This window comes from Monodon monoceros, unplaced genomic scaffold (genome assembly GCF_005190385.1).
Source record: "Monodon monoceros isolate NGI ecotype Baffin Bay Population unplaced genomic scaffold, NGI_Narwhal_1 Super_Scaffold_5, whole genome shotgun sequence".
NCBI classification, from domain to species: domain Eukaryota; kingdom Metazoa; phylum Chordata; class Mammalia; order Artiodactyla; family Monodontidae; genus Monodon; species Monodon monoceros.
In genome coordinates this window covers 106,108,500-106,134,230 of record NW_021703782.1, presented here as the reverse complement: position 1 = coordinate 106,134,230, position 25,731 = coordinate 106,108,500, and the positions used below count along the sequence as shown (strand labels likewise).

Below are 25,731 nucleotides of genomic sequence, written 5' to 3'. Positions count from 1 at the left end.
CTATGTGACTTTGAGGTAATGCCTACTGCCCAGAACTCCATGGGATTTTCCTCTTCTGAGCGGCTCTTATTTCACTGATACTGCCTTTACTCTAAATAGTTCTGGGATTCCTCTTGAGTAAGTGTCTCTTAGACCTCAGAGCACAGAAGAGTGACCAGGGAAATCCCAGAGCGCACCTTAGAGGTAATGAATTAGCGGGGCTGTCCTGGGCTAAGGGAATCTAGCTGTTCACAATCCATTCTCCACTCTACATCCAGGCATCTTCTTAAAATACATAAATCCAATCAAGTCACTCCCTTGCTGAAAACCCATCACTGGTTTCCTGGTGATCTAGTGATAAAGTCCAAGCTCCATGTCCCTTTAGCATCTTCATGGTCTGGCCCCTGTTCACATGCACCATCAAGGCACCAGGTTCTCTGTTGCTTTGGGGACTTCTTCGCAGAGTTCTTCCTTCTGCTTGGAAGACTCTCCCCCTCTCCCTACTCCTAGTTTTCATCTTCAGGTTGTCCTTGCCAGGCTGACTTTTTTTCTTCAGACCTCAGCCTAGAAGCCCTCTCCTCCCTGAGGCCCAATCTGCAACTGCAGAGGGCCCTCTGCTGGCCACACATCCCTGGCCATCGCCGAGAGCTGAGGCAGGGTTTTGTGACTGACTCTCTCTCGTGCAACTGTAAGCTTGTTGAGGGCGGGAACCATCATAGTTCCAAGAACCTATCACAATGCCTAGCTCATAATTGGTGTCAACCCGGGGGAAGACGGCACTGATTTAGATGGCCAGTCGTGTGTGTGTGTGTGTGTGTGTGTGTGTGTGTGTGTGTGTGTGTGTGTGTGTGTGCTGAGAACCTACCCTGTGATTTAGGACTAATCTTTCCCATCCTTTAAGGCCCAGCCTCCCTTTGTATGGTCTCTCTGATCCCTTATGGCTTGGTGGTAATAATAATGTCAATAATTAAGAAGTACTGATAAATACTGATAACATACTATGTACTGCTTTTTGTGCTTGCTTTCCAAGTATTAACTCATTCAGTCCTGTTTCAACCCAATGGGATAGGCCTAGCAACCTAATTTTATAAATAAGAAAACTGAAGCATGGAATGATTTAAAGAAAGGAGCATGGTCTTTGGAATCAGGCAATTCTGGGTTTTAGTCCAACCTCCACCTCACCAGCTATGCATGACCATGGGCAAGTTGCAAAGGTCTCTTAGCCTTCGTTCTTTCCCAGATCTGTGAAATGTGAGTTGTAATAATACCTGACCTATCAGGATGTTGTGAGAATTCATGCAAAGTGCTTAGCACATATTGAGAACTCCATACTCTAGGAGGTGTTATTATTATATAATTGTTTTGTCCTTGGAGCATGGTAGAGACATTCAGAAGTTGAGTTGTTTTACTAAATAGAACTGAATGTTCCTGAAAGAATTGTCACCAGGGTTTTAAAATGGGGATGTCTTCTTTTTTGACTCTTTGTCTCCTTGAATGCATTTGAACATTCTCTGAACACACACTGACTGAACTTTTTTGCAGCAAGAAGTAGAGGTAGGAAGCAGGAGTCTTCCTGGAAATGCCCTGGTAGGCAGGATGAGGCCTAGTTGAGATTTAAAAGGGGTTCTGTCCTCAGGAATTCCCTGGCGGTCCAGTGTTTAGGACTCCAGGTTTTTGCTGCTGAGGGCCCGGGTTTGATCCCTGGTTGGGGAACTAAGATTCCACAAGCGCATGGCAAAGCCAGAAAAAAAAGCGAGGGGGGTCTGTCCTACGTATAAGGCTAGAAACTGTTCTTACTGATGGCTAGACATTCATTCAATTAGTCTTTACTGTGTGTCAGGCACAGTGCTGGGCTCTGGGGACATCTATGTTCCCCATGCTGGAGGAGCTGACCCACTGGGGAAAAGACAGGCAATACTACCTTGTTACTAAATTACAATTTTGAGGAGTGCTCCAGAGAAGAGAAACTCAGTCCCCTGAGAGCCAACAATAGGCTTGGGATCTGGTTTCGAAGTAAATAGGAGAGCAGGGAGGAGTGTTCCAGGCAGAGGGAAAGTACTTGGAAGCCAGAGGTCAGGTGGAGGAGTTTGAATTGCTGTCATGGTAACAGGGAATGGCCAGAGTGTCTGAGGCTTCAGGATGGGGAAAAGGGGGCTGGAGAATCACCGCAGGGCCACTTGCTGCCCAACTGCACGTTCTCCTCCCCTTCCTCCTCTAGTGAGCCCTGCTCACCCTTTCAGCCTCCTCCTTTCTGGCACATATGCCTGCTCAAAACTCTCCTACCCTGGAAATGTTTCCCCAGCTGTCCTGTCCACCCGAGGTATAATACTCTCTCCAGCACGCTACGCATTTGTCTGTTCATTCATTCCCTCCTTTCTTTTCATAAATAAACCACATAAAACTTGAACCCTACAAAGAGAGGAAAACTCAAATTACCCAGAGGCATCTGTTATCCATATTTGGATCTATACCCCTAGGTTTTGTTAGAAACATATATTGTTATAAAAACAGGATACAATGTATATAAATTGCATTTTATAAAAACTTTAATATCCTGCAAACATTTTGCCACATTTAAATAGCAAATAACAACACTCTTAATGGCCACCTGAGATTCTATACCATGTACCATAATTACTCAACCAAAGGCTTACTATCCATTCTTTCTCAAATATTTAGTGAATACCTGTTGTGTGCCAAGACTTTGCTTGGAAATTTAGGCTGACTGGGCTTCCCTGGTGGCGCAGTGGTTGAGAGTCCGCCTGCTGATGCTGGGGACACGGGTTCGTGCCCCAGTCCGGGAAGATCCCACATGCCGCGGAGCGGCTGGGCCTGTAAGCCATGGCCGCGGAGCCTGCACGTCCGGAGCCTGTGGTCCGCAACAGGAGACGCCACAACAGTGAGAGGCCCGCATACCAAAAAAAAAAGAAATTTAGGCTGACTGCAGGATCTTGTTATTATCATAGTAATACTATCGTAAATGAATAGTTGCTGAATATCCTTGGGTCTCAATGTCTCTGTGAATCAGATGTTGATTCAGGAAAAATTCCCAGAAGTAGGATTTCTGGATTAAAGAGGAGGCACACTTTAAGGTCAAATTACCCTCCAATTAAGTTTTACCAAGTTACACTCACACTTACTTTCTATGTTGAGCTTCCCAATACTATCCATTACTTTCTCTACTTCCTCCTTTCCCTCCTAAACCCTCTTCAGGCTGGCTTTTGTTCCCACTACTCTCATGCAATTGTTTGGGACGTTTAATACTGTGGGCCACCCTTTTCTTCTTCTTCTTTTTTAAAAAATTTTTAATTTAATTTATTTTTTTATTTTTGGCTGTGTTGGTTCTCCATTGCTGTGTGCGGGCCTTCTCTAGTTGCGGTGAGCCGGGGCTTCTCATTGTCGTGGCTTCTCTTGTTGCAGAGCACGGGCTCTAGGCGCGCAGGCTTCAGTAGTTGTGGCACGTGGGCTCAGTAGTTGTGGCTTGAGGGCTCTAGAGCTCAGGCTCAGTAGTTGTGGCGCATGGGCTTAGTTGCTGTGCGGCATGTGGGATCTTCCAGGGCCAGGGCTCTAACCCATGTCCCTTGCATTGGCAGGCGGATTCTTAACCACTGTGCCACCAGGGAAGCCCCACCCTTCTCTTCTTGAAATATTCTCCTTCCTTACTCAGGTGAAGCAGGTCTTATTAGCCTCATTTTACAGCCAGGAAACCAAGGCCCAGAGAGGTACCAAGTCTATTAAAGAGGACATAGCACTGTTCAGGCGTCATATCCAGGCCTCCAGACTTCCACAGCCTTGAGCTTCTTATTTTTATTTTTTTTTAACATTTTTTATTGATTGCTGGGAAGATGTTTTCATTTATTTATTTATTTATTTGGTTGTGCTGGGTCTTAGCTGCAGCAGGCAGGCTCCTTATTTGCGGCTCACCAGCTCTTTAGTTGTGGCATGCGAACTCTTAGTTGCAGCATGCATGTGGGATCTAGTTCCCTGGCCAGGGATGGAACCCGGGCCCCCTGCATTGGGATTGTGGAGCCTTAACCGCTGCACCACCAGGGAAGGCCCATTAAGCTTCTTTTTGAATGTGAATTTTGGAATACTTGGTGATGTTTGCAAGTGTTTCTAGTGTTAAGAGGGCCTCACCAGGAGAATTTTGTTTGGTTCTACTTTCTTTCTAGGAAATTTCTATTGCATTCCATTCTTTCCAGTGTTGCTAATCTAATCGGTCCTCATGGCCTTGGCTGGAACAGGGTCCCAATGAGGACTCAGTCGTGGGTACAGCGGGGCCTCTGATTGGGCAGGTCTCCATCCCTCTGAGAGTTCAGGGAGAGGAGGAAAGCGGCCCAGAGAACCTGGCCAGAGTATTCTTGCTGAGAGGCTCAGAACGGGGCCTTGGGGCCAAGCAGCTTTCCGGGGGGTCTTGGGCAAATGTGATGCAGGCTTTATGGGTGATGTGGGGCAGTTATTTTTCAGACAATCAGCACCCTCAAGCGACATTCATTCCAGTTGATTCCTCATAGTTATCTTAAGGATTATTAAGATCAACATACAGAAAGCTCTGGGTTCTACCTGACACATGGTAGACACTCAGTAATTGGTAGTTGTGCAGGCCTTTAACTTCGGTTTAACAAGCATTTTTCTACATTCGACCTCATTTGGGCCTTCCAACTACTCAACCACACTGGATCCGCATATGGATGTTTAAAATCGCCATTCTATTGTGGCAGAAACTGAGGATCAGACGGCTAGCACTTGGCTTCGAGGTGGTCGCCAACTGGAGCTCTGCTGGAGCACTCGGCAGCTGCGCCAGCTCTGGGCCCCGAGGCCCCACAACTCCAGCCCGCCGCAGCCACAGCCCCCCACCCTCGCCTCTGCGCCTGGCCGCTCAGCGCCATCTTTGAACTTGGCACGAGCGCGTCCCTTCCGCACTTCCCTCCCCACCCAGAGTAGACGCGCATGCCCCAAGCGGGCTCCCTCTGCGTTTGGAGAATCCAGAACTGGTATTGCTTGTCGCACCGTCGGAAAAGAATAATTTATCTCTTCTTCTTGGATCTTGGGGTGGGGGGGAGGAGGAGGAGGAGGTGGACAAGGAGGAGGAGGAGGAGGAGGAGGAGGAGGAGGAGGAGGAGGCGCGCTGACAAATTCAAAAATGGCGCCGATAGCCTCACCTTCCCAGCCTTCCGCTCTGGAGGAGCGGGGGCGAAGGTTGCGTCGGACTGCGCCGGCGCCGGGGTTGGGGGGGGGGGCGGAGCCGTCTCCACGGTAACCCGCGCGAGCCGTGGCAGCTCTGCCGCGCGGGAAGCGCGGGTGCTGAGGCGCTGGCTTCAGGCGGGGCTGCGAGCACCGAGCGGCCCGGTCCGCTGCAGGACGAGACCCTGGGCGTGGCGTCCGTGCCCTCGCAGTGGAGGGGCGTCCAGGGCATCCGCGGGGAGACGGTGAGGGCGCGGGTCTGGCTCGGGGCGACGTGGGCGGGAGGGCGAGGGGCCTCGCGCGGCTGCCGGCCCAGGTTCTGAGGTCCCACCGTTTTATTTTTATATTTTAACTCGCAGAAACTAACCCTTTGGGATACCCTCGTCTCAATTTCCCCAGTCTTTGAGTAGCAACAAAAGAGTTTTTCTTTAGAACCTCTAAAAACCCCACGTTTTGAAGGATTTCGTGTGAACTGCGGTTTTTAGGCATTTCAAACTAACTTTCACTTAAAAAAGACGACCAAACTGCATTTTCAGGTCGAGACACACCCGTTTTCTAGTACGTAGTTTAATCCAAAGCACACAGACGAGGTGGTCTGAGATGAGGGCAGGGGCTGCAGGGGCCCAGGGCTTCTGAGGGATCTGTGTGTAGACTTGGAGCCCCTGCTGCGTCGGTGGCGATTCCTCCGTCACCAGCGGGTGAGCTCCCTCCCGGAGCTTACACGGGGCGCTTGTCTGCAACGGACAGGAAATAAACTGTATGTAATAAATATACTGTGTGTTAGAGGTGAGCAGTGGACATGGACAAAAGAAAAAGGGCGGGGGGTTAGAAAGTCTGGGTTGGGGAGTGAGAGGTGGGCTGCAGGGCGGGCCTCATGGAGAGAGTGATGTTTGAGCAAGGACTTGGAGTGAGAGAGTTCACCAAGTGGACACCTGAGGTAGAACAGTCCAGGGAGAGCAAACTTCAAGTGCAAAGGTCCTGGGGTTGGAGCCAATCTGGTGTGTGAGGAGGCAGGTGGGGCTGGAGAGGAAAGAGAAGGGGAGAATAGTTCCAGGTGAGGTCAGAGAGGGTAAGGAGAGGCAGGTCAAGTATAGGGCTTGCTCATCATTGTAAGGATGTTGGCTTTTCCTCGGTGAAAATGAGCATTGCAAGGGGGCTGCATATTTCCCAGAAGAGGAAACTCAGGCTTAGCTTGCCACACAGGTGTTAGAACCTGCAGAGACCATGTCCTCACCAACACCAATACCAATGAGGTTTCTATGATGTCGTACTCTTTTTTTTTGTTTGTTTTTTTTGCGGTACACGGGCTTCTCACCGCTGAGGCCTCTCCCGTTGCGGAGCCCAGGCTCCGGACGCGCAGGCTCAGCGGCCATGGCTCACGGGCCCAGCCGCTCCGCGGCATGTGGGATCCTCCCGGACCGGGGCACGAACCCGCGTCCCCTGCATCGGCAGGCGGCCTCTCAACCACTGCGCCACCAGGGAAGCCCTATGATGTCGTACTCTTGAGGACAGGTTTCTTGCCTCTGGCCAGCAGTCTGCAGGTCTCAAGCCAGATTTCATCTGGCTTCAAAGCACTTCACACTTCGCCATGCTGGATAGAAATGGTTCTAGTTAAAAGCAAAGGCAGCGGATAGTTTAGTTATATGTATCCATCTCTACTGAAGGTAAATGTGTAATTCACATTAACTGGCTGTGAAAAAATACTTGAAATAGTTCTTGTTTGCTGAAGATTCAGATTTAATTTAATTTAATTTTTTTTTTTGGCTGCGTTGGGTCTTCGTTGCTGCACGCGGGGTTTCTCTAGTTGCGGCAAGCCAGGGCTACTGTTTGTTGCTGGTGCGCAGGCTTCTCACTGCAGGGGCTTCTCTTGTTGCAGAGCACGGGCTCTAGGTGTGTGGGCTTCGGTACTTGCAGCACGCAGGCTCTAGAGCTCAGGCTCACTAGTTGTGGCGCACGGGCTTAGTTGCTCCGCGGCATGTGGGACCTTCCCGAACCAGGGATCAAACCTGTGTTCCCTGCATTGGCAGGCGGATTCTTAACCACTGGGGCACTGGGGAAGTCCAAGATACAGATTTTAAAAGATTCCAGGTTGGGAACCACTGACTCAGTCTAACTTTTTACTTTTTTTTTTTTTTTTAAACAAAGAATGAGATTGAGGCTTGTTGATTTTCTCGTAGCTATAGTTTTAACCCATAGGGCTCTAAGAACTGATTCTAATACTTGAGGTGTAAAGGCTTTCATCTCAGGTGTTCCAGTTGAATCAGTCTTTCCTGTCTTATTAAGGAGATTCTTTATTAAGTTGTAAGACTGTTGCAGGGGTCAGAGGAAAGTGGTAAATTGCTTTTTCCAAATTAACTTGTTTCTCTTTATAGAAGTTTCTGTGTCCAAAATTTAGAAAAAAATCTGGATAAGCAAAGACTGGAAATAAAAACCACCCCACAGCCTCTTGCCCAGGCATTTGGTTTATACCTGCTCCTTTTTTGTTTTGTCTGTTTTCTCCCATTTTTTTTTACAAAAATGGAATCACACTGTACATAATATTTTGTAGACCCACTTTTTTCACTCAGTACACCCTGAACATCCTTTGTGTTTAAATTTTTTTTTATAACTTCATTTTATTTAATCAGTCCCTTTTGAAGGACTGTTTCCAGTTTTTCTCTTATCGACAAACCCTGTGATGAGTGTTTTAGCTAAATTTGTATGCAGCTTCTTAATTTTTTTTTTGTAAGTTACTTTGGAAAAGCCGAAAATTGTTCTTTGCTTGGCCCACGTAGTGGTGCAATATTGGAATGTACTTTTACGTCCCAGTGATGAATTTTTTTTTTTTAAGTATTAATGATCTTTGGCCTGATTTGACTTTTCTTGTCTTGTTTCGATTGGTTCACAGAGGGACAGGGTCCTGGACTTTGGGACCAGTCTGTGGGTTTAAGTGCACAGACTCTTTGGGGGCTTGGCCTTGGGCCAGTCATGTGATCTCTTCTGCAAAATAGGTCTTGGTAGAATACTTCTGTGAGATTAAATGAGATGCTCCTAAGAAAACAGTTTGAGATCCCAGCTCTGTTCAGGTGTGGGGGGGGATCACGAGTGTCAGCGCTCAGTCAAGCAGCTGTGTGAGATGAAGGGCTCCTGATTGCCTTAACCTTACTCATCTGCTTTCTCAAACTCGGCTGGCCCTGGAATGCCCTGGAGAGTCCTGAAGACTACGAATGTCTGGTCCTTACCGGACCCTGGAATGCCCTGGAGAGTCCTGAAGACTACGAATGTCTGGTCCTTACCGGACCCTGGAATGCCCTGGAGAGTCCTGAAGACTACGAATGTCTGGTCCTTACCGCCAGTGATTCTGGTTTAATCGGTGTGGTGTGACCTAGGAATCTGGTTTTATAAAAGCTCCCCAGGTCATTCAACGTGTGGCAAAACTTCAGAACCACTAATTTAATCCACCCTACTCTGCAGCAGAGTTACCTTTCTGAAGCCCATTCTGACCCTATCAGAATGTAGGGTGCATTTTTCCATTTTTTTGTGGTGAGATACTTATAAAATTTACCATATTAAAGTGTAAATTCAGTGATATTAAGTACATTCACGATGTGCAACCATCACTACCATCTAGTTGTAGATCTTTTTTATCAGCCGTTGCATTTTGGGCATTCCAATCTGTCTCCTTTGGACTCTGAGCTCCCAGAGGGCAGGGTGTGGGTCTTGTGTACTTTTGTATGTCCCAGAGGCCCCCAGGAAATACTGAGTTTAATACTTTTCTTGTGTCCTGTCATCCATGGGCATGATTCTGATGCATTTCTCCCCTCCTGCTTTGGCTTGGCTGGGTTTTTTTTTTTTTTTTTTTTTTTTTTGCGGTACGCGGGCCTCTCACTGTTGTGGAGCCCACGCGCCACAGCTAGAAAGAAGCCCATGAGCCGCGACGAAGAGCCCATGCTGCAACTAAGACCCGATGCGGCCAAAAATAAATAAATATTTTTTTAAAAATCCCCCCAAAACCAACAACAAAAAGAACGGGAGGTCATACCTTGTTGTTGGTTCTGGGTTCAGTTACCTGCACACTCTTGGAGGTCTCACACCAGCGAGACAGGAGACAGTGTAACTGTCTATGTTGCATCACAAAATCTACTCAGCTCAACTTGGTTTTTATTTTTTTGGCTGTGCTGTGAGGCTTGCACGATCTTAAGTTTCTTGACCAGGGATTGAACCCCGGCCCCAGCAGTGAAAGTGCCAAGTCCTAACCACTGGATTGCCAGGGAATTCCCATCAACTTTATATCCAAGATAGTCCCATCATACAGCTTCTGCTAGTTAACATCAAAATGTATTTCACACCAGGGTCAAATTTTGTTGGTATGCTGATAAAGAGCTGCTGAATTAGGTCAGGAGTCATCTCGGCTCCCATCACACCTGAGTATCATCAGGTGTGTGTATAAGACTCAGAAAGGACATGGAAGGGAGGGCTGGGAAGAGAACCTGAGGGGAAGGGAAATTCTGGGAGGGAGAGAGGGAGGGAGGGAGGGGGGGGCAGCAGTGAGCCTGAATGGATGTGGCAGTGACAGTGCTGAGCCATGTTCACATTGGCAACATTTCTCAGCCCCTGGGGAGGAGCCCTGTCTCACCCCATCCTACCCAGGTGAAACCTGGGTCCCCAGAGAAGGGGAAGGGGGGCAATATGAGCACTGTCTGCACCTCGAGGGCAGAGATGAGGGCTCTGGGGCCTGGGGTGTGGCCATGGGAAGTATATAGCTGAGGGGCTAGGCCCACATCTGGGGTCTGAGTGCCCTCCCCATGGCATCAGCTGGGGGCATGTTAGCAGAGCAAATTCTAGGACCCCATCCTAGACCTACTGAACCAGAAACTGTACAGGGAGGAAGCAGCAGTTTGTCTATTAGGAGCCTCCCGGTGATTCTGGGGCCCTGCTCATTGACGACGCTAGTCTAGAATGGTCTCTGAGGTCCTCTTCTACTCTGGAGTCAGGTGTGCGGCTCAGGTGGGTTTTGGGGGTGAAATGACGGGCTGTGTGCTCCGTATTTGCTGGTAGTGGTTACTGCCGAGGAGAGTGAGGGGGCTCAGCCTTCAGCTGCATGGAGTCCCAGACCTCTGCCTATTCTCTGTTTCTGTATTTCGTCATCCTCCCAACCCCCATTTTAACAGATATTACAAAGGGGTGTGTCTCACAACTGATGTGTATATTTAATATAGTTTCCTCCTGAAGAGCTATTACTACATAATTGGTATGTTTTATTCATTTATTAAATTTATTTATATATATTTTTTATTTTTGGCTGCGTTGGGTCTTCGTTGCTGCACACAAGTTTTCTCTAGTTGGGTGTGCAGGCTTCTCGTTGCGGTGGCTTCTCCTGTTGCAGAGCACGGGCTCTAGGCACGCGGGCTTCAGTAGTAGTGGCTCGAGGGCTCTAGAGCGCAGGCTCAGTAGTTGTGGTGCACGGGCTTAGTTGCTGTGCAGCATGTGGAATCTTCCCGGACCAGGGCTTAAACCCATGTCCCCTGCATTGGCAGGGGGATTCTTAACCACTGCGCCACCAGGGAAGTCCCAATTGGTATGTTTTATAATCAGTAGTCAAGGAGATCTAGAAGGTATATTTTTAATAAGAAAGTGACTGTGTTCTACTTACGACCACTGCATGTTGACACCGTGTGAATGGGTTTCTTTTTTTAAAAAAATTATTTATTTTTAAATTTTTGGCTGTGTTGGGTCTTTGTTGCTGCACATGGGCTTTCTTGAGTTGGCGGGGAGCGGGGGCTACTCTTCCTTGTGGTGCGCGGGCTTCTCATTGCGGTGGCTTCTCTTGTTGTGGAACATGGGCTTCAGTAGTTGTGGCACGCGGGCTCAGTAGTGGCTCGTGAGCTCTAGAGCGCAGGCTCAGTAGTTGTGGCTCATGGGCTTAGTTGCTTCGCGGCATGTGGGATCTTCCTGGACCAGGGCTCGAACCCCTGTCCCCTGCATTGACAGGAGGATTCTTTTTGTTTGTTTGTTTGTTTGCGGTACGTGGGCCTCTCACTGTTGTGGCCTCTCCTGTCGTGGAGCACAGGCTCCGGACGCGCAGGCTCAGCGGCCGTGGCTCACGGGCCCAGCCGCTCCGCGGCATGTGGGATCTTCCCAGACTGGGGCACAAACCCGTGTCCCCTGCATCGGCAGGTGGATTCTCAACCACTGCGCCACCAGGGAAGCCCGGCAGGAGGATTCTTAACCGCTGCGCCACCAGGGAATCCCCTGGCTGGACAGTTTCTGAATGAATGAATCATGCATAGGCACTGTCGACATGGGATTCCTTTAACCTTTGGGGCTGAAGGTGGGGAAGAGTCCTGTTCTCTCACAGAACACCCCTCTGGGCCACTGTTGCCATCTGTTGCTGGAGAGTGACTGGTCGCCTGGCCCATGAGGGCCGTTTCCTCAGTCACTGGAAGTGTTCCTGAAATTGATCGACCAGTCCTTGAGGCCAGCAGCGGCATCTTATTTCCGAAGTGGGGCTTTGTGGGGTGGTGGTCTGGGAGACAGAGCCCTCCTGGGTATGGGCTAGGGCTCTGGCAGCAAGTAACAGAAACCAGCCAACCAGCTCCCGTCGGACGCTTTTCTTTAGGATGCGGAGGTGTCTCCTGGGCTTGGCATGGAGATGCAGCTGGTCCTGAGGAAGGGGCAGGAATCTGAAGCTAGGCGGCTTTGGGACCCTCTCTCCACCTCTCAGCTCTCCTGTTGCCACACACCCCGTGAGGCCTGTCTCTGCACGTCTCCTGTCTGCACTGTGGCGCTGGCTGATGGTTGGCACTGTGTTTCAGTTCTAGGCATGTGCCGTTTATCTTGGAGTCTTTGTCTCAGATGTGAATTTCCCTGAGAGAACCCAATTGGCCTGGCCTGCTTAGTCTCTGCTTCTTGTCCAGTCGGTAGCTACAGGCCTGGTGTTTGGGCCCAGCCTGCATCATGGGTAGGAAGTTTTTGGAAAAACTGGCCCTTGTGGGAGGGCAGATTCTCTAGAAGGTATTTCCTCACCATTCTGGGCCTCGGTTTCCTTCGTTGGCAAGATGCAGGAGCCCTGACATTCTGGGTGTCTGTAGGCTCTCTTGGGACTGGAGGGCAGGACTGCCACCTGGACTCTGCTCCCTGAGTCCCACCGGCTTCCTGCTCCGCTGAAGGCTGCACAGAGTTTGAGGATCTTGGCTTGGGAATGATTCTCCTGTTTCTTGGCCACATGTCCCAGTGTGATCGAAGTCTGGCTGGATCCCACCTGTTTTCCCCTGCAGTGCCTCTGAGGTGCAGAAGGCAGGCGGCAGGCCCAGCATCCACAGTGGTCACCTGCCCAGGGAGCAAGGATCCTGCTCACCGCGAATTCTTCCTCTCACCTCTTAGAGGGCTTATTATGGGAGCCGCGCCCTGGCGACAGCCACATGCTGCCTGGCATGGAAGGCACCACCCTGTATGTGGCGGCCATGGGCAAGCCCTTCCCCCCGGAGCCTCCGGACCTCATCCCTAGACGGGTCAGGGTCGGTTATGAGTTATGTGTATCTCGAACCGTGGGAGCTGACTTAGGTGTCCCAGAGTGAAGAGAGAATAATAGTGGCTTCTTACCAGTTAACAGAAAAAAATTATGGCTGCAGTGTCATTGGTTTTAAGTTTTTTAGTTAAGTTTTAGTTAAGTTTCCCTCCATAAATTTTCCTTAGTGTTTTGGCATCTGTTATTTGCCTGAATAAGCAAACAGCAAAGGAACACTAATAGCAATACCTGAAAAGTTAAGAGCTTGTTGTCTCTTTGGACATTTTTGCTTGTGGTTGTGACCTTACATTAATTTTTACATTAAGACATTCATGTAACATTCTCTTAGAAACATTGTTTTGAGTTCATCTGATGTGATTAGCGGCCAGGATTTTAGACTGAGAGAAAACACCTTGACTGAGAGATAATTCAGTGTCGTGTGTCAGAATGCCTGGATTCAAGCTCTGTTGTGATTGTCTCTTTGCTGTGTGACCTTGGGTGAGTTACTTAACTTCTCTGTGTCTCAGTGCCAAGCTTAGAAATGCAAAAAATAGGATTTACTTTATAGGGTGGACGTGAGCATGAGTAAGATGATACAGGTAGGGGCTTCCTTGGTGGCGCAGTGGTTAAGAATCTGCCTACCAATGCAGGGGAAACGGGTTCGACCCCTGGTCTGGGAAGATCCCACATGCTGCAGAGCAACTAAGCCCGTGTGCCACAACTACTGAGCCTGTGCTCTAGAGCCCACGAGCCACAACTACTGAGCCCACATGCCACAACTACTGAAGCCTGTGCTCCTAGAACCCATGCTCCGCAACAAGAGAAGCCACTGCAATGAGAAGCCCGCACACCACAATGAAGAGTAGCCCCTGCTCGCCACAACTAGAGGAAGCCCATGGGCAGCAAGGAAGACCCAACACAGCCAAAAAAAAAAAAAAAGATGATACAGGTAAAGCTATGGGGACAGTGCCTCAATTAGCACCTAACATCTGGTACTGTTACAGTCTTTGAGATTCACCCACAGTCTTTTAACATTTTGTCTCGGCATGTTTACTTTCCTTTTTTCTTTTTTTAAAATAAATATTTATTTATTTATTTGGTTATGCTGGCTCCTTAATTACAGTACGTGGGCTCCTTAGTTGTGGCATGCAAACTCTTGGTTGCGACATGCATGTGGGATCTAGTTCCCTGACCAGGGATCGAACCTGGGCCCCCTGCATTGGGAGCTCGGAGTGTTAACCACTGTGCCACCAGGGAAATCCCGTCGGCGTGTTTACTTTCTGATTCCTGTGCCCATCCATTGATTGATCAGTGTTCACGCTCCCTCAGTGGACTCCTCGTCTTGTGGCTTCAAGTCACATCTGTGGTTGGATGCTTTCTGGAGCCTCATGCCTTGTGACCAGTCTTAGAAATCCTCGACGCCTCCATGGGGATGTCTGAGAGGCATCTGTCTAAAGGGGGTCTAACAGAAAGCCTTCTGTGTTCTCTTCTCCTGGAATTTGCCCTCACTTTCAGTTCAGGGACACCCCATCCACTGGTTCTCATCATGGTCCTGTGGCTTATACTGCGAAGGAATCCCTAGCCCTTTGTCCTGGCTCACAGACTTTCTGTTGCCTGGACCTTGCCCTTCCTCACCCTCTGCTCCCAGGTACGCTGCCTGCCGTCCAGCCTCTAAGCATGGGGCCTTTTCTTCGTAAGGTTTTGTTCTGTTCTCGCCCCAACCCTTTCCTGGGACCCTTTTTCCTGCAGCTTTCCACTTGTCCTTCACACCTTAGCTCAAATGCCATCTCCCCAGAGGCTCCCTCGCCATCCCGTCACACTTGCGTCCCCAGCTGTTCCCTTCTCTCCCACACCTCTGCATCCATCTAGCGCCACTTGTGTTCCATCATGTTTTTCTTGTGTGTTTATTTGCCTGTCCCCAACCCCTGCGTAAGCTCCTTGGGCACAGGAATCTTGCACGTTTGTTTTCTGCTATATCCATAATAGCCTGACAGCACCTGGCAAGTAGATGTTAAATAGAGAAATAAAATGTGTGTGTGTGTATATTATGAATGAACTTGTACTATCTGTCAAATACCATGCAAAGTGCTGGGGATGTAAAGATAGACAGGGTTCTTTCTTTTTTTTCTTTTTTAAATTAATTAATTTTTGGCTGTGCTGGGTCTTCGTTGCTGCACACGGGCTTTCTCTAGTTGTGGTGAGCGGGGGGCTACTCTTTGTTGTGGTGCGCGGGCTTCTGTTTGTGGTGGCTTCTCTTGTTGCGGAGCACGGGCTCTAGGCACGTGGACTTAAGTAGTTGCCCCAGGAGGGCTCAGTAGTTGTGGCACAAGGGCTTAGTTCCTCTGTGGCATGTGGGATCTTCTCGGACCAGGGCTCGAACCCATGTCCCCTGCATTGGCAGGCGGATTCTCAACCACTACGCCACCAGGGGAGCCCGGGGCTACTCTTCATTGTGGTGTGCGGGTTTCTCATTTTGGTGGCTTCTCTTCTTCTTTTTTTTTTTGTGGTGGCTTCTCTTGTTGTGGAGCATGGGCTCTAGGCACGTGGGCTTCAGTAGTTGTGGCACGTGGACTCAGTAGTTGTGGCTCGTGGGCTCTGGAGCACAGGCTCAGTAGTTGTGGCTCATGGGCTTAGTTGCTCCGCGGCATGTGGGATCTTCCCAGACCAGGACTTGAACCCGTGTCCCCTGCATTGGCAGGTGGGTTCTTAACCACTGCTCCACCAGGGAAGTTCTTATGCTGGAGGGGCTCAGAGTTTAATGGGAGACGGAGAAGCAAAGAGAGAATTAAGTTGAACGTGAAGAGGAGCATGGTGACAAGTGCTGAGTTCTCCACGTTCTAACAAGAGCTGCGCCTGGGGAGTAGTCTGTCTTCTCCCAACTAGCTCATCATGGACACACATGTGTCCTTTGATCACGGTGGCACCTTGGAAGGTACCCTACTGGAGAGGGCTGGCTGCCAAGTTGGGGGAGAAGAGGGGTGTTCTGTTGGTGACCAGGTCTGAGGTTCTTCAGCGCTGGCTAAGACAGCCACTGCTGGCCCTGAGATGACCTGATTCTTCTTGATGTCCATATTTTCAAAAAGGGCCCTCCCATGTCCCCTCCAAATAGTGTCACCGAAAGTCCTGGGTCAGGCCCTCACTGGGTCACCCTAAACCAATCACTGTGGCTGGGGGAGGGACCGAGTGCTCCGATTGGCTAGCTGGAGGTCAGGTATCCCTCTCAGTGGGTTGTCTTCACCCATGCCACAAAGAAAGATAGGCTATTTACTAGAGGAAGGGGACAGAGAGAATGAACTGCGGTCCAGTTATTTATCCTTGGGGGAGGGTGAGTGCCCTGGGCAGGTGATGCTGAGAGTACATCTGGCTGGTGACTGTGTTTTGATGTCCTTCTCCAGAAAAGTTGCCAGACGGCCAGCACGGCCACTGCTGAAGCGCCCGCCCAGACCCGGAAGCATGTAGATGCTGAGGTGCAGACCGAGGCACCTGAGCCCGTCAGCCAGCAGCCGGTGCCCCAGTGTGATGGCCCCCGGCTTGTGGCCTTTCTCCGGAGAGTGGAGGCCATGGTTACCCGAGAGCTGAACAAGAATTGGCAGAGCCATGCGTTTGACGGCTTCGAGGTGAACTGGTCCGAGCAGCAGCAGACGGTAGGGATGGGCTGGTGTGGGCCTGGGATGTCTCAGGTTGAGGCTCTACCCCATTTTTAAGTCCTTCTTTTGTGCCATGCAAATAATAGTAACACCAAAAATAATAATAACAGCATTCACCGAGCTCTTACTTTTTGCCAGGTGCTAAGTTAAGAAGTCACTGGGCCGTCCCTGCTGCCCTTGAAGTAGGTGCCCTTGTTATCTCCATTTCACCGCTGGTAAGCGGTAGAGGCAGGATTTGAACCTGGACAGTCTGACTCTGGATCTTATTTTCTTAACCACTCAGCTGTGTTTCCCCAGGCACTCTCTGTGCCAACTCATCTATCCCTCAGGACAACTGTATGAGGTAGTGCTATCCTGATCTCCAATTTATATATTTATTTTTTATTTTTTCTTGGCCACGCCGAACAGTTTGCGGGATCTTAGGCTTAGTTCCCCGACCAGGGATCAGACCCGGACCCCTGGCAGAATCCTAACCACTGGACTGCCAGGGAATTCCCATGATCTCCATTTTATAGGTGAGAGTCAGAGAGGCTAAGGGACTTGTCCACAGTCATACAGCTGTAAATGGCTGAGCTGGAGTTTGAGTCCTGGTCTGTCTGGTCTCACTGCCATGCTCTAGTGACTTCAGCATCGCCAAGACTTTCTGGTCTCAAGGCACAGCTCAGAGCTGTCACCCTGTCAGCTCAAATGTCCAGTTGGGTACACAGCCTCTGCTTTGAGATCAGGTAACCTCTGAATGAAGGAGGGCCCCTTGGTGGCTTTTGCTCCACCCTGCTGTTGCCTGTGGACAGGCTACTGAGCAAGCAGGAAAAACTTTTCTTATACAATGTTTTCTTCCTTTAGAAATGGAGATAATTCTGTATTCAGAGGTCATAAGCCCTCCTCTACTCCCCTCCTCTTCTTATATCTTCCTTCTATCTATTTCCAGATACATAGTTGCCCTGTTCCCACCAACTCGTTGATAGGTATGGGAAAGTCGGTTTATTTGAGAGAAATCCTCAAAATCCCTCTCAAAAATAGCTGCCAAGTCCACACCAAAGTGTGGAGTCATTGTATCTTTTTAAGCAGAGCACAAGAAGAAGGTAATGAACGTTAAAAGCGCAGCTCAGCCTGCCCCCTTTTATAGTTGCATTCAGAGAGGTTAAGCTTTTGTTCTTAATTGTTGAGGCTTTTCCACCCTTCTGTGCAGTTAGTTTGGTCCACCTGTGTATTACTTTCTCCCCCTTTAAAAACTATTCTTTTCTGATTACAAAAGCAATACATGTTCATTATAATAAATTGAGTCATCGCAGAAATACAGAACATGTAATACGTAGACAGTGAGTGGGAGCCCTGGTTCAGAGGCCTTTCCCATGCTACACTGACATATAGCATTAGTGGTACTACGGTTGTCATTAAGAGCATTTTAAACAAAAATGGAAAGCACTGTACATTTTGTGACCTTTCTCACTCACCAGAGCTTTCCACGTCAGTTCCTATAGAGGGGCCCCAATCCCCCTATAACCTGCATCACGTCCCACTGCACAGACACACCAGGCTTTCTTGAGTCCCCTGTTGTTGGACATCCCAGCAGCAGCTTCACTTCTAGACACGTATCCTCCGGAAACACGTGAATGGGCGGGGGGTTGGGCAGCACCCTCTGGGTGGCCATGTGGCGTATGGTCCCCTCATGGCCCTGAAGTTTCTTGCCTTTCTGACTGTTGGGCAGAGGAGTAATGCTTTCAGATTTTGCTGTTATATGACAGAACTGAAGTGAATCTCTCACTTTGTTTTTCTTTTGCATCAGTATTTTGATTAGTTCTTCCTGGTGGGATTACTATTTTGGCTGACATGTCTGGTTGTTCTGTGTCTACTCCAGCTGTCTAGGTGTTGGCCTTGACATTTCACTGCCGTCCTTGGCTCTAGTAGCCCCGGAAAGCCTGAGATGCCACTCTTTTTTTCTTTTCTTTTATTTATTTATCATCTTTGGCTGTGTTGGGTCTTTGTTGCTGTGTTGGGTCTTTGTTGCTGCGTGCGGGCTTTCTCTAGTTGTGGTGAGCGGGGGCTACTCTTCATTGTGGTGCGTGGGCTTCTCATTGCAGTGGCTTCTCTTGTTGCGGAGCACGGGCTCTAGGTGCGTGGGCTTCAGTAGTTGTGGCTTGTGGGCTCTAGAGCTCAGGCTCAGTAGTTGTGGCGCACGGGCTTAGTTGCTCCCCAGCCATGTGGGATCTTCCCAGGCCAGGGCTTAAACCCGTGTCCCCTGCATTGGCAGGCGGATTCTTAACTACTGCGCCACCAGGGAAGCCCTGAGATGCCACTCTTAACGAAGGACTGTAACTTCACAATTCTAAAATCAGTGACAACATGGCTGAACACTTCAGAATTAGAGATGAGGAAGAGGTGACCCAGGGCACCCCCTGAAACCTTTGACCTCTTTGCTGTGTCATGTCCTGCCTCTTGTTTCCATGTGGGTGTGGCTGACTGCTGTGAGGCACTGTGACCAATCTTGGGGTCTTCTCTCTTCAGAAGCAAAGCCCGTTCTGTGTTGTCACGTTGCTACAGATGTCATCCATCTGTGTATCTCTCTATCTCTCTATTTCTCTATCCATTTATTTATTTTTAATATTTATTTATTTGGCTGCACCGGCTCTTAGTTGTGGCACGTGGGATCTTTTTTGCCATGTGCAGGATCTTTAGTTGTGGCATGTGAACTCTTAGTTGAGGCATGTGGGATCTAGTTCCCTGACCAGGGATCGAACCTGGGCCCCCTGCATTGGGAGTGTGGGGTCTTAGCCACTGGACCACCAGGGAAGCCCCTATTTATTTTTTATTACCATTTTTAATTTTATTTATTTATTTATTTTTGGCCGTGCTGGGAGGCTTGCGGGATCTTAGTTCCCTGACCAGGGATCGAATCCCAGCCGCCAGCAGTGGAAACGTGGAGTCCTAAGTACTGGACCTCCAGGGAATTCCCTATTACCATTTTTTAAATTGAAGTATAGTTAATTTACAATGTTGTGTTAGCTTCAGGTGTACAGCAAAGTGATTCAGTTATACATATGTAGGTATGTGTGTATATATATATATATATATATATATTCTTTTGAGATTCTTTTCCATTATAGACTTGTTTCCTTTTTAACTGCTACATGATGTTTTACCATAAACTTTTTTTTCTGGAGTCAGGTTTGTTGAGGTATATTTTCCATACAGGTAAACTCATCCTGTGTGCTGTGTTGAATCTTGGCAAACACATACCCATCAGTGAAGGTATAGAACAGCCCATCTATCTTTTTTTTTTTTTTTTAATTTTTATTTATTTTTGGCTGCGTCGGGTCTTTGTTGCTGCCTGCGGGCTTTCTCTAGTTGCGGCGAGTGGGGGCTACTCTTTGTTGCAGTGTGCGGGCTTCTCATTGCAGTGGCTTCTCTTGTTGTGGAACACGGGCTCTAGGCGCGCGAGCTTTAGTAGCTGTGGCACTCGGGCTCAGTAGTTGCGGCATGCGGGCCCTAGAGTGCAGGGGCTTCAGTAGTTGTGGCGTGTGGGCTCAGTAGTTGTGGTACGTGGGCTTCAGTATTTGTGGCGCGCAGGCTCAGTAGTTGTGGTGCACGGGCTTATTTGCTTCGTGGCATGTGGGATCCTCCTGGACCAGGGATCGAACCCATGTCCCCTGCATTGGCAGGCGGATTCTTAACTACTGCGCCACCAGGGAAGTCCCGAGAACGGCCCATCTTTCCATCCCTCTGCATTCTCATCTTTAGATTTTAAATTGTACTGATCATTGCAATTATAAATGGTGTTATGATACATTATGTATATAGTTTATTTTTAATATAAACTTTTATTAAATTTATAAAACATGCATAAACACCTGCACAAATTGCAAGTGTTCAAGTCCATACTTTTCACATAGTGAAAACATGTGTAGAACCAGGACTGAGATCAAGAAATGGAATGTCACCAAATCCCCAAAGGTTTTCTCATGCCCCGTCTACTTCCTGGCGCCACTGTATGGCTTTGTTTTAAAATAACAGATTTATTGAGATATAATTTACATCCCATATCATTCTCCATTTGAAGTGTACAGTTCAGTGAGTTTTAGTATATTTCCAGAGGTATGTAACCATTGCCACAGTCAGTTTTAGAACATTTTCATCACCTCCCCAAAACAGAAACTCCATATCCATTAGCAGTCACTCCCCATTTCCCCCGCACCTCCTGGCAACTGCTCCACTTTCTGTCTCTGTAGGTTTGTCTCTTCTGGACGTTTCATATAAATGGAATCATATAACAAGTGGTCTCTGTGATCGGCTGCTTCTGCTTAGCAGAGTGTTATCGAGGGTCCTTGTGTTGCAGCGTCTTATCAGGGCATCATTCCTGTTATGGCTGAATCACACTCTGTTGTAGGGATATACCACACTCCGCTGTTACGGATCGAGCTGTGAGCACTTGTGTACAAGCGTGTGTTTCCAGCTCTCTTGTGTATATACTTAGGAGCGGAATTGCTGGTCCATATGGTAACTGACGTCTGAGGAGCTGCTAGACTCCTCAGTGGCTGTGCTGCTCTGCTTTCTCACCAGCAGGGCGCGGCGCAGCTGCCTACAGATTTTGGACTCTTTCCGTTGGATGGTTTCTTTATATGGGGTTATGAGGTCAAGAAATGTGAAACTATTCACAGGAGTTTTGGTCTATGGTGCAAATACTTCCTGGAAAGTGTGTCTGTGGTGCAAAATCCCTCGCCGTGGCCGGCATCGCCGGCCTTCTCGTTAGCTGCTGCTGGCCACCTATGGGCTGAGAAACAAGGTGCCAGAGTTTAAAAAAAAATGTGTGTGTGTGTTTAAATACACATAACATAAAATTTACCATTTTAACCATTTTTAACTGTACAATCCTGTGGCATTGAGTATATTCACATTGTCGTGCAACCATCACCACCGTCCAGCTTCAGAAGCCAGAGCTTTTGAAACAGATGTGAGTACAGGGTCCAGCTCTGATCTGGAGCCTGGAGTCTGTCTCAGTTCCCAAGGCCCTTCCTTTTGGGTTTCTGGAAACATCCTGTTAGGGGAGATGTTGGGATGAAGGCTCCACACTTTCCCCTAGGGCTGGACGGTGGCCTTGAATCACTTATAGGGATTGGGAGGCCCAAGGCTGTGTGCGCTTTTTGTTACACTGCTGGGTGGCTTTGGGGCTCAGGGTTGGGGATGGTTTGTCTCTTGCAGGTGACCTGCCTCCACACCCTGGGCTACCCCCCAGCCCAAGGACAGGGTCTGCATGTGACTGGTGTCTCCTGGAATACCACTGGCTCTGTGGTGGCCTGTGCCTATGGCCGGTGAGTGGCAGCAGGGCTGGGTGTGGGGCAATAGAAGGCCCTCAGACCCTTGTCTGAGCCTCTGTCTCCCCGTCTGTGCAGTAAGGGGTTGGCCCAGAGCTTGGCCTTTCTGGGAGTCTTCCTTCTTAAGGCTGCCTGGGCATCAGGTTGGCAGGAAAAGAGCAGGGAAGGGACTCCCAGTGCCCACCTGCCAGCACTGGGCAGTGGGCCCCAGGCCTGCCTCACCTGCTCCGAGAGCTGTCTCCTGATATGCCCAGGTTCGCCCAGCTGGAGACCCTTTTCCAGAGAAACTCATGCCTTCGGGGTGCCTCAGAGGAGCCTCTGCCGCTTCGATACCGAGCACAGTGTCTATGTGTGATGGGGCTATAGAGGCTCACCTGTTTGGGGGAGTAGGGGTGAAGGTGGGGCAGGTGATAGGAGCACAGTGGGGGCAGGGTGGGTTGGGATGAAGCCCAGGCCGAGGGGCAGAGCTAGCTCAGGCACGTCTGTGCAGGCTGGATGACGGGGACTGGAGCACGCTGAAGTCCTTTGTGTGCGCCTGGAATCTGGACCGGCGAGGCCTGAACCTGCAGCAGCCGTCGGCGGTGGTGGAGGTGCCCAGCGCCGTCATGTGCCTGGCCTTCCACCCCACGCAGCCATCCCACGTTGCAGGTGAGACGACCAGCCTAAGTTGCCTCTGCTTCCCACCCTGCAGAGGGTGGCCAAAGCCCTCCCTTGGGCCCTCAGCCCCTGGTCACGGCTAGGGCAGGTCTGTGGGGGAAGCAGACACCACAGGTGGCCCGGACCCCTGGGCTCGGGTGAGGATGCTGGGGGTGCCTGTGCTGGGTGCAGAGCTTGGAGGAGGCGGCAGGTCCTTAGCTGAGTCTTGAGGGTGTGTGGGCCATGCAGAGGTGTGGCCTGGTCGGGACAAGAGGCAGGACGAAGCAGGCACCCTTGGGGAGTTGACAGAGGTGATGAGCTGTGCACGTTGGGGAAAGGGGGCAGGTGAAGCTGGAGGGAATGGAGGGTGCTGGGTGGGGGATGGTAGCCTGGCAGTGGGAGAAGCTTCCTGGGGTGGGGTAAAGCAGGCTGGAGTGTGAGGCCCGGGGACCAGGACGTTTCTTCCTCAGGACTGTTTTCGAGAAAGTGGCCCCACATCCTGGCTGAGTGGGTGGGAAGGGTGGCGGCTTGTCCAGGAAGCTGGGCTGCTGCGTGGGTCGGCTCCTGCCCAGGCCCTCTTGGTCCCGCAGGGGGGCTGTACAATGGCGAGGTGCTGGTGTGGGACGTGAGCCATCCGGAGGACCCACTCCTCTGGCGCACGGGCCTGACGGACGACGCGCACACGGACCCCGTGTGCCAGGTCAGAGCAGCGGCATGCTTGGCGGGTGGGGAAGCACGTCCTCCCGGGCTGCGCCTTGATGTCGCGGGCCTGCTCCACGACGCGGGGCAGGAGAGGGGGCGCCTGCTTGCCACAGCCAAGGAAGAAGGTCACCAGGGAGCTGGCAGTGAACAGCTGCCTCTGGCATTCTCAGAGCTCCCAGGCCATGAGTCACACCCGCCCCTTCCATCAGAGCCACAGTCCCCACTGTCCTGGTCTTCTGCTGGGACTGGGGGGACCTTGGAACTCTCCGGTGGGTGAGGCGGTGGGTGAGGCGGCTCCCAGGCCTCCCCGCATAAGTCTCCCTGGAAGAGAAGGGGAGGGGGGAGGGGAGGGACACCTGGTCTTGCTGGGAGATGGGGCAGGCGTCCTTTCTCAGCTCGGCCCCGCACACTGTTGTCCAGGTGGTTTGGCTCCCGGGGCCCCAGCACGGCCACCGCTTCCAGGTGCTGAGCGTGGCCGCTGATGGGAAGGTGCTGCTCTGGCTGGCGGTCGGGGCTGGCCGGCTGCAGCTCAGCGCGGGCTTCGCCCTGGCCGTGCAGCAGCTCCCCAGGAGCACCAAGCTGAAGAAGGTACGAAGGGGCGAGGCTGCTGCCCTGGAAATGGGCCCCCGAGGCAGCCCCAGGCTGTGGGACCCCTGAGCCAGTGAGCCTGGGGGCAGGCAGGCGGGAGCCACTGAGGGCCACAGCGTCCACGCACGTGCCTGGGCTCCTTGGGGACACCGTGAGCGGATTCCCTCTGCTCTGCCCTGCTGTTCTTTTCTCCACAGCCTCCCCGGGGGGAGACCGAGGTGGGTGCCACAGCAGTGGCTTTCTCCAGCTTTGACCCAAGCCTTTTCGTGCTGGGCACGGAAGGTGGCTTCCCGCTCAAGTGCTCCCTGGCAGCGGAGGAGCCCGCCCTCACGCGGATGCCCAGCTCTGTGCCCCTGCGGGCCCCGGCACAGTTCACCTTCTCTCCCCACGGTGGCCCTGTTTACTCTGTGAGCTGCTCCCCTTTCCACAGGTAGGGAGGGCCAGAGCCGCCTCCGTCAGCCACAGGGCCTCTGGCACAGGGAGGGTGAGGGAGTCCCACCAGGCCACACATAGCACTGCTTAAAGGACCTGCGGTCTGCCCTGGGCCTAGGTCTTCCCCATTTGAGCCCCAGTATCCGGAGCTCCTGGGGTTGGCGCCAGGTAATCGGCCCCTTACTTTCGAGGAGGACCCCAGGTTTGGGGGCCTAGGCAGGCCTCTCATGAGCCTGACAGCCCATGAGGAGTCCGGCAGGAAGCCCCCAGCCACACCTGAATCCCCAGCGCTCATCCCCTGCCTGGCTGTCTGCCCTGCATCCTGTCTAGGAATCTCTTCCTGAGCGCTGGGACCGACGGCCACGTCCACCTGTACTCCATGCTGCAGGCCCAGCCCCTGACCTCCCTGCAACTGTCCCACAAGTACCTGTTCGCTGTGCGCTGGTCCCCAGTGCGCCCTTTGGTGTTTGCGGCTGCTTCTGGGGAAGGTAGGAAACGGACACCAGGCTTGGATGCGTTGAAGCTGACATAAGCCCAGCCTGTACCTGGAATTCTGGGTTGGGGAGACTCTACGTGGGGTGAGGATGACTTTCCTTGTGTGGGGTGGAGAGCTGAACTGAGTAACAGCCTGATCTTGTGCACAGGAAACTGTGAAGAGGCTGCTGCTCTGGGCCTCCTCTCTTACCCCATGAATCTCCCCTTGAAGGTGATGTGCAGCTGTTTGATCTCCAGAAAAGCTCCCAGAAACCCACAGTTTCGATCAAGCAAACCCAGGATGAAAGCCCAGTCTACTGTCTTGAATTCAATCGTCAGCAGACTCAGCTCCTGGCTGCTGGCGATGCCAAGGGCGTGGTAAAGGTGTGGCAGCTAAGCAGCGAGTTCACTGAACAAGGACCCCGGGAAACAGAGGACTTGGACCAACTGGCAGCAGAGGTGGCCACCTGAGGTGGGGGGAGTCCCAAGTACAGAGGCAGGTGGGGTGAGGCTACATCGGTGCTGTACGGTTCTGGATGGAAGCTGAATGAAGACACGACAAGCTTTGGGGGGAGTCATTTATTTGTCTTTTACATGGAAACAGAAAATTGGGAGGGAGAACAAAAGAACTAGCCAGCTGCTTAGATATTTCTGCAGTCGGAATGGGGCAGCTGGCTTCACGACAGGAGGGGGTCCCCACAGCAACGTGGCACCGGCGACCGGACCAGGAGCAGCTCACTGAAGCACCATTTTCTACTAAGTCTCACCCCAAGCTAAGCAGGTTAAGGTTACAATGGAAAGCAACACTGTCTGGAGGATTTTTCTTAAGAGCACAGAGATGAGTTGACATGCAGCAAGGCGATGGCAGGGCAAGCGGTGTGTGGGCCAGGCTAACCTAGGAGCAGAGGATCAATTCACGAAGAGCGAGCGGGTAAATTCAACGTAGTCAAAAGCAGTGGGGAGTTCGCGGCCCTTGCCGTCCACGTAGGGCTTCATGTGGGAGACGCAGTAGTCGGCTTGTTCCCGAGTCAGGTTCTGGAGGGCAAGGTGGCACCTGTCAGCCAAGCCCCCACCAGCCATGCCCACTGAGGCCGGGGGACGAGGCGGACTTCAAGAACGTTAATGCCCAACCTTCAGGACCTCTGCTGCTACGGCCTTTAGCCTGGACTGAGTTTCATTTGAAAATAGGGATAAAAATGCCTGCACCCAGCAGCTAACGCTCAAAACCGGGGTGCGTTACTCTAGACTCGGCTCTGCCCCTAACCAAGGGGGCAACCTTGCCTGGGCTTCACTT

The 25,731-nt window shown here is 51.0% G+C and overlaps 2 protein-coding genes across 8 annotated transcripts in view; one reads left to right on the top strand and one right to left on the bottom strand.

Annotated features, from left to right (window-relative positions):
- Positions 1 to 4,929: 4,929 nt before the first annotated feature.
- Positions 4,930 to 25,004, top strand: WDR34 (WD repeat domain 34). Its single transcript, XM_029203481.1, has 10 exons — positions 4,930 to 4,973; positions 5,165 to 5,408; positions 16,045 to 16,293; positions 21,493 to 21,602; positions 22,096 to 22,253; positions 22,832 to 22,941; positions 23,364 to 23,531; positions 23,729 to 23,961; positions 24,294 to 24,451; positions 24,670 to 25,004. The coding sequence occupies exons 1-10, from the start codon at positions 4,930 to 4,932 to the stop codon at positions 24,906 to 24,908; spliced, it is 1,713 nt and encodes a 570-aa protein (XP_029059314.1). The 3' UTR covers positions 24,909 to 25,004.
- Positions 25,002 to 25,731, bottom strand: part of SPTAN1 (spectrin alpha, non-erythrocytic 1) — a 60,353-nt gene continuing 59,623 nt past the window's right edge. For 6 of the 7 annotated variants that reach the window (XM_029201429.1, XM_029201428.1, XM_029201430.1 and 3 more), the window contains one exon: positions 25,006 to 25,472. In XM_029201429.1, coding sequence (XP_029057262.1) covers positions 25,347 to 25,472 — 126 coding nt within the window. In that variant the 3' untranslated portion in view covers positions 25,006 to 25,346. Of the gene's footprint in view, positions 25,473 to 25,731 lie in introns of all 7 variants that reach the window. The other variant, XM_029201431.1, reaches the window with a different exon arrangement.